This window comes from Oncorhynchus clarkii, chromosome 31 (assembly GCF_045791955.1).
Source record: "Oncorhynchus clarkii lewisi isolate Uvic-CL-2024 chromosome 31, UVic_Ocla_1.0, whole genome shotgun sequence".
Classification (NCBI taxonomy): domain Eukaryota; kingdom Metazoa; phylum Chordata; class Actinopteri; order Salmoniformes; family Salmonidae; genus Oncorhynchus; species Oncorhynchus clarkii.
In genome coordinates, this window is record NC_092177.1 from 24884951 (window position 1) to 24899853 (window position 14903).

At 41.3% G+C, this 14903-nt stretch overlaps 1 protein-coding gene across 1 annotated transcript in view; it reads left to right on the top strand.

Moving 5' to 3' along the window:
- The first annotated feature begins 14024 nt into the window (after window positions 1-14024).
- The window catches only part of LOC139391216 (homeobox protein CDX-1-like), a 3942-nt gene continuing 3063 nt past the window's right edge, over window positions 14025-14903 (top strand). The window contains exon 1 of the mRNA XM_071138835.1: window positions 14025-14400. Coding sequence (XP_070994936.1) covers window positions 14025-14400 — 376 coding nt within the window. The remainder of the gene's footprint in view (window positions 14401-14903) is intronic.

Sequence of the window (14903 nt, forward strand, 5' to 3'; positions counted from 1 at the left end):
CATCCAAAATGTTATGACCGTCACAGCCCTGCTCTTCTCTCTCTCTCTCTAACCCCTCCACACCAGAGTGTCTGTTTTCAATCTTGGCCGTCTTCCTAATTTCTCCTTTCCCAGCATATGAGCGGATGGCCTGAAGATTCATACCGCCAGCCAGCAGCTGACTAAGGACTTTCTTTTTGTTAGCAAGAGAGGGCCCCATGAGAGAGAACGGGGGGGGGGGGGGGGGACAGAGAGGGAGAGATGAGTGGGCAGGGGGTAAATTGGACCGTGCACACACTCTCGTGTAATTGTGTGAGTCAATGTGAAGGCCCAGCAGCACTAATTAGAGGGATGTAGAGGGCCCAGTAGTTATTAGATAGGAGGGCAGTTACAACACAACCCAGGGAGTTAAGAGGGAACAACAGCACAGTCTTCAGAACAGGACCGGCTCAGAGCAGAGTGGGACCCTCCTCACAGTCTAATACCACTGCAACAGTAAACTAGTGTAATACTTTAGACGAGATATTGTCTCGTTCTCTACAGCCAGAAGTGAATACATTGTGCAGTATAAACTTTGCACAGATCACTGCACAACTGACACTACCAAATCATCAATGGTGATATTGCCCATTGCTACTGCAACTCCTACATCTACTAAAGACAACATCTACTACAACACTAAAGACACATCTACACTAACACTAAAGACACATCTACTACACCACTAAATACACATCTACTACAACACTAAATACACATCTACTGTAACACTAAAGACACATCTACAGTAACACTAAAGACACATCTACTGTAACACTAAATACACATCTACTGTAACACTAAAGACACATCTACTACACCACTAAAGACACATCTATTACAACACTAAATACACATCTACTGTAACACTAAAAACACATCTACAGTAACACTAAAGACATATCTACAGTAACACTAAATACACATCTACTGTAACACAAATACACATCTACTGTAACACAAATACACATCTACTGTAACACTAAAGACACAACTACTGTAACACTAAAGTCATATCTACAGTAACACTAAATACACATATCCTGTAACACAAATACACATCTACTGTAACACTAAAGACACATCTACTGTAACACTAAAGACATATCTACAGTAACACTAAATACACATCTACTGTAACACAAATACACATCTACTGTAACACTAAAGACACATCTACTGTAACACTAAAGACACATCTACTGTAACACTAAATACACATCTACTGTAACACAAATACACATCTACTGTAACACTAAAGACACATCTACTGTAACACTAAATACACATCTACTGTAACACTAAAGACACATCTACTGTAACACTAAAGACACGTCTACTGTAACACTAAAGACACATCTACTGTAACACGAGAGATGAGGGGGCACCGTGCACACACTCTCGTGTAAAATGTGAAGGCCCAGCAGCACTAATTAGAGGGATGTAGAGGGCACATTACAACACAACCCAGGGAGTTAAGAGGGAACTAGAGCAGAGTGGGACCCTCCTCACAGTCTAATACCACTGCAACAGTAAACTAGTGTAATACTTTAGTAACACTAAAGACACAGATCTACTGTAACACACTAAACACTAAAAACACATCTACAGTAACACTAAAGTCTACAGTAACACTAAAGACATATCTACAGTCTACAACACAAATACACATCTACTGTAACACTAAAGACACAACTACTGTAACACTAAAGTCATATCTACAGTAACACTAAATACACATATCCTGTAACACAAATACACATCTACTGTAACACTAAAGACACATCTACTGTAACACTAAAGACATATCTACAGTAACACTAAATACACATCTACTGTAACACAAATACACATCTACTGTAACACTAAAGACACATCTACTGTAACACTAAAGACACATCTACTGTAACACTAAATACACATCTACTGTAACACAAATACACATCTACTGTAACACTAAAGACACATCTACTGTAACACTAAATACACATCTACTGTAACACTAAAGACACATCTACTGTAACACGAAAGACAACATCTACTACAAAACTAAAGACACATCTACTGTAACACGAAAGACAACATCTACTATATCTACTGCATTTCCCCGCCCCCACTTCGGCCAATCAGATCATGTCTCTCTGTTCCTACTCTCCACCTACAAGCAGCAACTCAAGAGGGAGCCACCGACACAGAGAATAGTGAGAGGCTGGACAGAGGAGGCAGACTCACTGCTGCAGGATTGTTTTGAGAATAATGATTGAATTATTTGTTCAAATAATTATTCAACCAGGACTCATCCATCAACATTGAGGAATATACATCGTCAGTCACAGGCTTCTTTAGGAAATGTGTTGATGAATTTGAACCCACAATAACAATCCAGACATATCCAAAACTAAAACCCTGGATGAACATAGATATCTGTTCAATGCTGAGAGCCTGAACTGTAGCGTCAATGTCAGCAGAACAAACTCTGATGACTCGGTGGCGTGCGAGGCGTACAAGGCAAGCAGGTACGAGTTCCACAAACACAATAGAGACTCAAACTTTAATTGATGTTCGACAATTCACTCGCATCGCATGTGGCAAGGACTACAGACTATCACAGACTACAAAGAAATTCCAGCTGTGCGGTGCCCACCGAAGCTACTCTCCTAGACAAGCTTAATACATTCTGTGCTCTCTTCAAGGCAGACAATGCCAAACTATCCAGGAAGACTCTTGCTGCTCCAGACGACTAGGTGCTTGTGCTCTCCGAGGCTGACGTGAAGAGAACTCAGAGTTCTCAGAGTGTGTGCTGATCAGGTCATGGGTGTCTTCTCTGACATCTTCAACCTGTCGCGGTCCCAGGCTGTAGTCCCCACCTACTCTAAAACTTCTCTGGGATATGTGGGACGCAAGCGTCCCACCTCGCCAACAGCCTGTCACGTTCTGACCATAGTTCTTGTGTGTTTTCCTTGTTTTAGTGTTGGTCAGGACGTGAGCTGGGTGGGCATTCTATGTTGTGTGTCTAGTTTGTTTATTTCTATGTTTGGCCTGATATGGTTCTCAATCAGAGGCAGGTGTTAGTCATTGTCTCTGATTGGAAACCATATTTAGGTAGCCTGTTTTGTGTTGGGATTTGTGGGTGGTTGTTTCCTATCTTTGTGTTCTCTGCGCCAGATAGGACTGTTTCGGTTTTGCCACATTTGTTATTTTGTATTTGTGTTCATGTTTAGTTTTCTTATTAAAAACCATGGACACCTACCACGCTGCGTATTGGTCCGATCCTTGTTTCACCTCTTCAGAGGAAGAGGAGAAAATCTGCCGTTACACAGCCAGTGAAATTGCAGGGCACCAAATTCAGAACAACATAAATCCCATAATTAAAATTCCTCAAACATACAAGTATTTTACACCATTTTAAAGATAAACTTCTTGTAAATCCAACCACAGTGTCCCGATTTCAAATAGGCTTTATGATGAAAGCACACCAAACGATTATGTTAGAAAAGCACCTAGTCACAGAAAACCATACAGTCATTTTCCAGTCAAGGAGAGGTGTCACAAAAGACAGAAATAGCGATTAAATTAATTATTAACCTTTGATGATCTTCATCAGATGGCACTCACAGGACTTCATGTTACACAATAAATGTGTGTTTTGTTCGATAAAGTTCATCTTCATGTCCAAAAACCTCATTTGAAATTGGTGTGTTATGTTCAGAAATGCATTGTCTCAAACAAACATTCGGTGAAAGTGCAGAGAGGCACATCAAATTACAGAAATACTCATAATAAACAAATAAAAGATAGAAGTGTTATGCATGAATATATAGATGAACTTCTCCTTACTGCAATCGCTGTATCAGATTTCAAAAAGGCTTTACGGCGAAAGCAAACCTTGCGATTATGTTAGGTCAGCGCTAGTCACAGAAACCAATACAGCCATTTTCCAAAGAAGGAGAGGTGTCAGAAAAGTCAGAAATAGCATTATAAATATTCACTTACCTTTGATGATCTTGATCGGAATGCACTCCCAGGAACCCCAGTTCCACAATAAATGTTTGTTTTGTTCGATAAAGTCCATAATTTATGTCCAAATTCCTCCTGTTTGTTTGCGTGTTTAGTTCACAAATCCAAACTCAGCAGGCGCGGGCAAGTCCAGACGACAGTTCAGACGAAAAGTCCAAAAAGTTATATTACAGTTCGTAGAAACATGTCAAACGATGTATAGAATCAATCTTTAGGATGTTTTTATCATAAATCTTCAATAATGTTTCAACCGGACAATTTCGTTGTCTCTAGAAATGCAATGGAATTTTATTTGATATAGTACAGTTGAAGTCGGAGGTTTACATACACCGTAGCCAAATGCATTTAAACTCAGTTTTCACAATTCCTGAAATTTAATCATAGTAAAAATTCCTGTTTTAGGTCAGTTCGGATCACCACTTTATTTTAAGAATGTGAAATGTTAGAATAATAGTATTGAGAATGATTTATTTCAGCTTTTATTCCTTTCATCACATTCCCAGTGGGTCAGAAGTTTACATACACTCAATTAGTATTTGGTAGCATTGCATTTAAATTGTTTACCTTGGGTCAAACGTTTCGGGTAGCCTCCCATTTCTCCTGACAGAGCAGATGTAACTGAGTCAAGTTTGTAGGCCTCCTTGCTCGCACACGCTTTTTCAGTTCTGTCCACAAATTTTCTATAGGATTGAGGTCCAGGCTTTGTGATGGCCACTCCAATACCTTGACTTTGTTGTCCTTAAGCCATTTTACCACAACTTTGGAAGTATGCTTGGGGTCATTGTCCATTTGGAAGACCAAATTGCGACCAAGCTTTAACTTCCTGACTAATGTCTTGAAATGTTGCTTCAATATATCCACATAATTTTCCTTTCCTCATGATGCCATCTATTTTGTGAAGTGCACCAGTCCCTCCTGCAGCAAAGCACCCCCACAACATGATGCTGCCATACCAGTGCTTCACGGTTTGGGATGGTGTTCTTCGGCCTGCAAGCCTCCCCCTTTTTCCTCCAAACAAAACAATAGTCATTATGGCCAAACAGTTCTATTTTTGTTTCAGACCAGAGGACATTTCTCCAAAAAGTACGATCTTTGTCCGCATGTGCAGTTGCAAACCGTAGTGTGGCTTTTTAATGCCGGTTTTGGAGCAGTGGCTTCTTCATTGCTGAGGGGCCTTTCAGGTTATGTTAATATAGGTCTCGTTTTACTGTGGATATAGATACTTTTGTACCTGTTTCCTCCAGTGTCTTCACAAGGTCCTTTGCTGTTGTTCTGCGATTGATTTGCACTCTTCTCACCAAAGTACGTTCATCTCTAGGAGATAGAACGCGTCTCCTTCCTGAGTGGTATGACGGCTGTGTGGTCCCATGGTGTTTATACTTGCGTACTATTGTTTGTAAAGATGAACGTGGTACCTTCAGGCGTTTGGAAATTGCTCCCAAGGATGAACCAGACTTGGAGGTCTATCATTTTTTTAATGAGGTCTTGGCTGATTTCTTTTGATTTTCCCGTGATGTCATCCAAAGAGGCACTGAGTTTGAAGTTAGGCCTTGAAATACATCCACAGGTACACCTCCAATTGACTCAAATGATGTCAATTAACCTATCAGAAGCTTCTAAAGCAATGACATAATTTTCAGGAATTTTCCAAGGTGTATGTAAACTTCTGCACAAAATAGATGTCCTAACCGACTTGCCCCAACTATAATTTGTTAACTTTTTATGGCTGCAGGGGCAGTATTGAGTAGCTTGGATAAAAAGGTGCCCATTGTAAACGGCCAGCTCCTCAGTCTCATTTGCTAATATATGCATAGTATTAGTAGTATTGGATAGAAAACACTCTGAAGTTTCCAAGACTGTTTGCATTTCGTCTGTTAGTATAACTAAACTCATATAGCAGGCAAAAACCTGAGAAATTCCACTTCCTTTTTTTTTCTGGGGGTGACAGATCTTCAACCAAGCTCTCATTGAAATTACAGCGAGATATGGATGAGTTTTCACTTCCTACGCCTTCCACTAGATGTCAACAGTCAATAGAACTTTGTCTGATGACTCTAATGTGAAGGGGGGTCGAATGACACAGGAAATAGTCACCACTGCCACGAGTTGACCTTGCATTCACTATGCGCGTTCACAGGGGAAGCACCTGCGTTCCACCGGTCATCTGAAGTCATTCTAATTCTCCGGTTGGAATGTTATTCAAGATATATGTAAACAACAATCTAAAGATTGATTCAGTACATTGTTTGACATGTTTCTACTGACTGTTACGAAACTTTTGGACATTTTGTCACGTTATAGTGACTTTGGAATTGTTTACCAAAATTGGACATAAATAACAGACATTTTCGAACAGGATTCCTAGGACTGCATTCTGATGACATTCATCAAAGGTAAGGAAACATTTATCATGTATTTTCTGGTTTCTGTTGACTCCAACATGACGGCTAATTTGGCTTCTGTTCTGAGCGCCGTCTCAGATTATTGCATTTGTTGCTTTTTCCGTAAACTTTTTTTGAAATCTGACACAGCGGTTGCATTAAGGAGAGGTATATCTATAATTCCATGTGTATAACTTGTATTATCATCTACATTTATGATGAGTATTTCTGTTGAAACGATGTGGCTATGCAAAATCACTTGATGTTTTTGGAACTAGTGAATCTAAATTGCCAACTCCGATTTTTTGATATAAATATGAACTTTATCAAACAAAACATGCATGTATTGTGTAACATGAAGTCCTATGAGTGTCATCTGATGAAGAAAATTCAAGGTTAGTGATAGAATTAATCTTTATTTCTGCTTTTTGTGAAGCTATATTTCGCTGGAAAATGGCTGTGCTTATTGTGGTTTGGTGGAGACTTAACATAATCGTTGGTAGTGCTTTCGCTGAAAAGCCTATTTGAAATCGGACACCTTGGTGGGATTAACAACAAGATTACCTTTAAAGTGATATAAGACACATGTATGTTTTCGGAATTGTAATTTATTTTAGATGCCTGGTTTTCTAGATTGACATATACTAAATACATTTTTAAACGGGTGGGTTTATTGGTGTTAAAACATTTCAGTCTCTCGATGTGCAAAACTGATAGAGACATACGCGACTTACAGCTGTAATCGCAGCAAAAGGTGGCGCTACAAAGTATTAACTTAAGGGGGCTGAATAATTTTGCACGCCCAATTTTTCAGTTTTTGATTTGTTAAAAAAGTTTGAAATATCCAATAAATGTCGTTCCACTTCACGATTGTGTCCCACTTGTTGTTGATTCTTCACAAAAAATACAGTTTTATATCTTTATGTTTGAAGCCTGAAATGTGACAAAAGGTCGCAAAGTTCAAGGGGACCGAATACTTTCGCAAGGCACTGATATATATATATATGAATAACCAAAGTTAGAATTATACAACCCATTTTCCAAAGCCTATAGAGTTATCAGATGCCTGGGAAGTAGGTCTCAGCGAGATTACATTCCCTCATAGTTGGTATAATATCAAGGATAAGTACTGTGATTTTTATTGTAAAAGGATATTGGAACCCCCAAAGCTTAAAAAGCTTTTTTCCATCTACGTAACATTGCAAAATTCAGAAGATTTCTGTCCAAAAATGATGCAGAAAAATGAATCCATGCTTTTCTTACTTCTAGGTTAGATTACTGCAATGCTCTACTTTCCGGCTACCCGGATAAAGCACTAAATAATATTCAGTTACTGCTAAATACGGCTTCTAGAATCCTGACAACAACCAAAAAATTTGATCATATTACTCCAGTGCTAGCCTCCCTACACTGGCTTCCTGTTAAGGCAAGGGCTGATTTCAAGGTTTTACTGCTAACCTACAAACATTTCATGGGCTTGCTCCACAAGACGCAGGCCTCCTAATTGTCCCTAGAATTTCTAAGCAAACAGCTGGAGGCAGGTCTTTCTCCTATAGAGCTCAATTTTTATGGAATGGTCTGCCGACCCATGTGAGAGAGTTAGACTCGGTCTCAACTTTTAAGTTTACTGAAGACTCATCTCTTCAGTGGGTCATATGATTGAGTGTAGTCTGGCCCAGGAGTGTGAAGGTGAACGGAAAGGCTCTGGAGCAACGAACTGCCCTTGCTGTCTCTGCCTGGCCGGTTCCCCTCTCTCCACTGAGATTTTCTGCCTCTAACCCTATTACAGGGGCTGAGTCACTGGCTTACTGGTGCTCTTCCATGCCGTCCCTAGGAGGGGTGCGTCACTTGAGTGGGTTGAGTCACTGACGTGATCTTCCTGTCTGGGTTGGCGTCCCCCCCTTGGGTTGTCACGTGGCGGAGATCTTTGTGAGCTATACTGGGCCTTGTCTCAGGATGGTAAGTTGGTGGCTGAAGATATCCATCTAGTGGTGTGGGGGCTGTGCTTTGGCAAAGTGGGTGAGGTTATATCCTGCCTGTTTGGCCCTGTCCGGGGGTGTAGTCGGATAGGGCCACAGTGTCTCTTGTCTCAGCCTCCAGTATTTATGCTGCAGTAGTTTATGTGTCATGGGGCTAGGGTCAGTCTGTTATATCTGGAGTATTTCTCCTGTCTTATCCGGTGTCCTGTGTGAATTGAAGTATGCTCTCTCTAATTCTCTCTCTAATTCTCTCTCACTTTCTTTCTTTCTTTCTTTCTTTCTTTCTTTCTTTCTTTCTTTATTTATTTCTTTCTTTCTTTCGGAGGAGGACCATGCCCCAGGACTACCTGGCCTGATGACTCCTTGCTGTCCCCAGTCCACCTGGCCGTGCTGCTGCTCCAGTTTCAACTGTTCTGCCTGCGGCTATGGAACCCTGACCTGTTCACCGGACGTGGTACCTGTCCTAGACCTGCTGTTTTCAACTCTCTAGAGACAGCAGGAGCGGTAGAGATACTCTGAATGATCTGTGGCTATGGAAAGCCAACTGACATGTACTCCTAAGGTGCTGACCTGTTGCACCCTCAACAACCACTGTGATTATTATTATTTGACCCTGCTGGTCATCTATGAACATTTGAACATCTTGGCCATGTTCTGTTATAATCTCCACCTGGCACAGCCAGAAGAGGACTGGCCACCCCCATAGCCTGGTTCCTCTCTAGGTTTCTTCCTAGGTTCTGGCCTTTCTAGAGAGTTTTTCCTAGCCACTGTGCTTCTACACCTGCATTGCTTGCTGTTTGGGGTTTTAGGCTGGGCTTCTGTACAGCACTTTGAGATATCAGCTGATGTAAGAAGGGCTTTATAAATACATTTGATTTGATGAAACTGGCTGTCATGAGGACCCTCAGAGGAAAAGAAGACCCAAAGTTACCTCTGCTGCAGATGATAACTTCATTAGAGTGGTGGAAATCTGTCTTTTGGTCTGATGAGTCCAAATTAGACAGCGTGTCTTTGTGAGATGCAGAGTAGGTGAACAGACTATCTCCGCTTGTGTGGTTTCCACCGTGAAGCATGGAGGAGGAGGTGTAATGGTATGGGGGTGCTTTGTTGGTGACACTTTCTGTGATTTATTTAGAATTCAAGGCACACTTAACCAGCCCGGCTTCTACAGCATTCTACAGGGATACGCCATCTCATCTGGTTTGAGCTTAGTGGGACTATCATTTGTTTTTCAACAGGACAATGACCCAACACACCTCCAGACTCTGTAAGGGCTATTTGACCAAGAAGGAGAGTGATGGAGTGCTGCATTAGATGACCTGGCCTCCACAATCACCCTACCTCAACCCAATTGAGATGGTTTGGGATGAGTTGGACCACAGAGTGAAGGGAATGCAGCCAGCAAGTGCTCAGCATATGTGGGAACTCCTTCAAGACTGGAAAAGCCTTCCAGGTAAAGCTGGTTGAGGGAATGCCAAGAGAGTGCAAATCTGTCACCAAGGCAAAGGGTGGCTACTTTGCAAAGGGTGGCTACTTTGAATCAAAATGTTTTAATATATTTTGTTGTTTAAAGTTATTTTGGTTAATACATCATTCCATGTGTGTTATTACATAGTTTAGATGTATTCACTATTATTCTACAATGTAAAAAATAGTAAAAATGAAGAAAAGCCCTTGAATGAGTTTGTCCAAACTTTTGACTGGGACAGTATATAACAAGGTCCTATAGGCCTAGTAACACAACATACTATCGGCCCTGTAGGCCACAGGTTGTCTGCAGCTGTGACTTGAGTCCACACTGTATCCTTCATTCCAGACAGAGGCTCGGGAACATCAAAGCTTTGGATCTGCCTGGGGACCCATTACAGCTCATTACCGCCCAGAGGCAGTGCTTCTGACACGTGTAACGCTCTCACAAGTGGCCCACAGAGGCTAGAAGTCTTCAGTTACTTACCCAGCCATACTTTGTAAAATAACATTTAAAAAAGTTACACTTTTGTACTAGGCTACAAAACAAACTTCCTGTTGCTACACTTTGTACATTGCATCTTTGTTACAGTTTACACACACTGCATATTTATATACTGTTAGGCGCTAGTAACACAAGCATTTTACTGCACTGTTAGGCGTTAGCAACACAAGCATTTTACTGCACTGTTAGGCGCTAGTAACACAAGCATTTTACTGCACTGTTAGGCGCTAGTAACACAAGCATTTTACTGCACTGTTAGGCGCTAGTAACACAAGCATTTTACTGCACTGTTAGGCGCTAGTAACACAAGCATTTTACTGCACTGTTAGGCGCTAGTAACACAAGCATTTTACTGCACTGTTAGGCGCTAGTAACACAAGCATTTGACTGCACTGTTAGGAGCTAGTAACACAAGCATTTTAATGCACTGTTAGGCGCTAGTAACACAAGCATTTTAATGCACTATTAGGAGCTAGTAACATTTGCTGCACCCACAATAAAATCTACTAAACTGTATACGCAACAAATAAACTTGGATTTGATTAGGATTAGATGTTGTGTCTACAAGATGTACAGTACTGAGATTATGTACACTGTTAATGTGGGACTACTACAGTTAACCACAGGGATAATTACATTTACTCTTTAATTTGAGAAATATAGGCAGATTAATGGGTTAGTAAAAAGGGTCTGATTCTTATTTCTGGCACAGAGGGACAGTCACTCTAAATCAGTTGTCTATGTGTGTTCTATTTAAAGAGTTTTGTGGTTTGTAACTTCTCTGCAGATGACGGAGAGAGACATTTTTAAAGGAGCTATGACAGAGTTTTAGACTTACATAGAACTCACACAGTGGGTTTTGCTCAAAGTTTATGTCTGGAATCTGCGTCGTGGGTTGTGTAATTGACAGATGTGTCTGTTGTGTGCTTGTGAGTGTGCTTAGCATTCGTCTTTCCATTTGTCTGTCTGTCTGGTTTGCAGCAACGAAACAAGATATGTGTGGTCCTACACAGTCCCACAAGGCACCTGCACTGAAAACACACTCTTCAAAAAAGCTCTACATTTATGCTCTAATTACTGATGGTAAAGAAATGGCATTAATGTGAGCTATGAGCAGAATTCTATCTGCATGGGTGCCAGCTACTGCATGTCTCACCACATTCTGATGAACATCAGGGCTATAGGGCGCTGAGAGGTAGGTTTGGCTGGAGGATTTATTAGTATTGTAACAGTATCTCAACCTTTAGCGTTCACTTGGCTGGTGCTAAACGTAGATTGGCTCTAATGGACGTCGATTTAGATATAGACTTAAACTTCCTGAATTCAAATGGAGGGTGTCTTTTTACCAGCGGAGAAGTGTATTGCTGGATGACAACTGATTTAGAGTGACTCTCCCTCTGTGCCAGAAATAAGAATTAGACCCTTTTTTACAAACTTCGTCTGCGTAGAGGTGGATTATAAAAAAGGTGACATATATATTTTTTATTTCACCTTTATTTAACCAGGTAGGCAAGTTGAGAACACCTTTATTTAACCAGGTAGGCAAGTTGAGAACACCTTTATTTAACCAGGTAGGCTAGTTGAAAACAAGTTCTCATTTGCAACTGTGACCTGGCCAAGATAAAGCATAGCAATTCGACACATACAACAACACAGAGTAACACATGGAATAAACAAAACATACAGTCAATAATAGAGTAGAACAAAAGAAAACACAAAGTCTATATACAGTGAGTGCAAATGGTTGTGAAGTAATTACAATATAGCAATTAAACACTGGAATGGTAGATGTGCAGAAGATGGAAGTGCAAGTGGAGATACTGGGGTGCAAAGGAGCAAGATAAATAAATAAATACAGTATGGGGATGAGGTAGGTAGATAGATGGGCTGTTTACAGATGGGCTATGTGCAGTGATCTGTGAGCTGCTCTGACAGCAGGTGCTTAAAGCTAGTGAGGGAGATATGAGTCTCCAGCTTTAGAGATTTTTGCTGTTAGCTCCAGTCATTGGCAGCAGAGAACTGGAAGGAAAGACGACCAAAGGACGAATTGGCTTTGGGGGTGACCAGTGAGAAATACCTGCTGGAGCGCGTGCTACGAGTGGGTACTGCTATGGTGACCAGTGAGCTGAGATAAGGTGGGGCTTTACCTAGCAGACTTGTAGATAACCTGTAGCCAGTGGGTTTGGCGACGAGTATGAAGCGAGGGCCAACCAATGAGAGCGTACAGGTCGCAATGATGGGAAGTGTATGGGGCTTTGGTAACAAAACGGACGGCACTGTGATAGACTGCATCCAGTTTGTTGAGTAGAGTGTTGGAGGCTATTTTATAGATGACATCACCGAAGTCGGGTCGGTAGGATGGTCAGTTTTACGAGGGTATGTTTGGCAGCATGAGTGAAGGATGCTTTGTTGCGATATAGGAAGCCTATTCTAGATTTGATATTGGATTGGAGATGCTTAACGTGAGTCTGGAAGGAGAGTTTACAGTCAAACCAGACACCCAGGTATTTGTAGATGTCTACATATTCTAAGTCAAAGCCGTCCAGAGTTGTGATGCTGGACGGGCGAGCAGGTGCGGGCAGTGATCGGTTGAATAGCCTTGGCCAGGTCGATGAATACGGCTGCACAGTAATGTCTCTTATCGATGGAGGTTTTGATGTCGTTTAGGACCTTGAGTGTGGCTGAGCTCTGAAACCCATGACCAGCTCTGAAACCGTATATTCAGCCATGAAATAATGCTGCTTCAGTAGAAGGGTCAGATGAAAGGAAGAGATGGCAGGCTAATTTAAACCCCAAAAGCATTGTTACTTTTCAAAAACTGAAGAAAGGACACCAGATCACATCTTTATGTACTTTACCCCAGCAGCATGTTGGTGTCCCTCACCACAGTTTGTATGCTTGCATGCCATGTCTGGTAGCAGTGCGTGGGTCAGCCAATTGTTTACCCACACCCGCCCTCAACTGCTAATTTCAAAACATTTAACATGAATTGCGATTTCAAAACATTCAATATGAATTGTAATTTGTAAAATATCATATGATATTGGTGATGGACATCCACAAATTAATACATACCATACAAAACGTAGCATATCATAATAAATGGAGTGTCTCGGATTTACATACAGAATAATATGAATACGAAATGCTCTGAGACGAGGTTGCAGCAATCTGATGCCCCCATATGGTCACTGTAAAAGTAACGTGCAGTGTGTCAGATTTGTTAGAGGAAATATAATATCCCCTCCACCTCATAGATAAACAAATGCACAGTGATTGGCTTTGATTTGAGGAATCGATTTGTACATTAAATAACCATGGTGATGTCCTCGCCTCAAAGGCTTCAACTGCTCCTGAAATAAATGATTCACTACACACACCGCTTTTGAAAAAGGACTCAACATGTCTCCACAGTAATAATCTTGATGTAAGGGGCTACGCTAACACAAGGTAGTACCGCCTGGGTGTACATTTGACGTCATGGAGATACCTTCGAACGGTCACCCTGTCCAACAAGCAACACTATAAAGGTGTAGCTAGACACTACTCGACAGGTGTGTACATCGTAGTTTACAAGGTGGCGAGCCAAGAATTTCACCAGAATTTGTGGTTATAATTTTTGGATTACCATGCGTGCAGATGAGTTAATTAATTGAGATGTACATGAGTTACCTGCTGGATAAAGAAACCGGAATGTACTCAAATTCCATGAGACGCCAGACTCAGAACTTCACCAGTTATCATCACGTCACGGGCATCAGTGACCCGCATGCCCAGACAACAAGTCTATGGAACCCCGTTTACGAAGCCCCGCTGGAGCAGTGGTCACATTATGGCCACAGCGCGGGTTTCCCCGGTTCGAACCCTGTTATGGAACAGATACGTGTCAGTTCCACTGAACTGACTTCCATCTCGCCTGCCGGTCCCGGAATTCTCCTGTCACTCGATTCACATACCAGGCAGCACTCTCCAGACTCACAGAGAAGAAACTCATACATTGGGATCAGACGAAATGTACATTCATCCAGCACTGGTAACATTCCCAAATCCCATTTGCTTTGAGCATATCACATACGGCTTGATTTGAATTTCCCTTTTAGTAATAATATAGGGTAGCTGTAGTTTTAAAATAAATTCAGCATTTTCATTTACCATTTGATTGAGCATTTTTCTCTGATAATTTACATTTCATAATCTTAATATGAAAGTCTTGGGGCTAACAGTTGCTTCTGGTACCAGCCCTAGGTAAAATGTGTTTTCTATAGGATATTCGGTTTTCTCTCGTAAATAGCTAATGAACCAAGAATGCCATGACTATGAAGATTATATATATTTTTAAACGTAACCTTTATTTAACTAGGCAAGTCAGTTAAGAACAAGGTCTTATTCACATTGACAGCCTACCCCAGCCAAACTCAGACAACGCTGGGCCAATTGTGCACCACACTACAGGACCCCTAATCACAGCCAGATGTGATGCAGCTTGGATTTGAACCACAGACTGCAGTGACGCCTCTTGCACTGAGACACAATGCC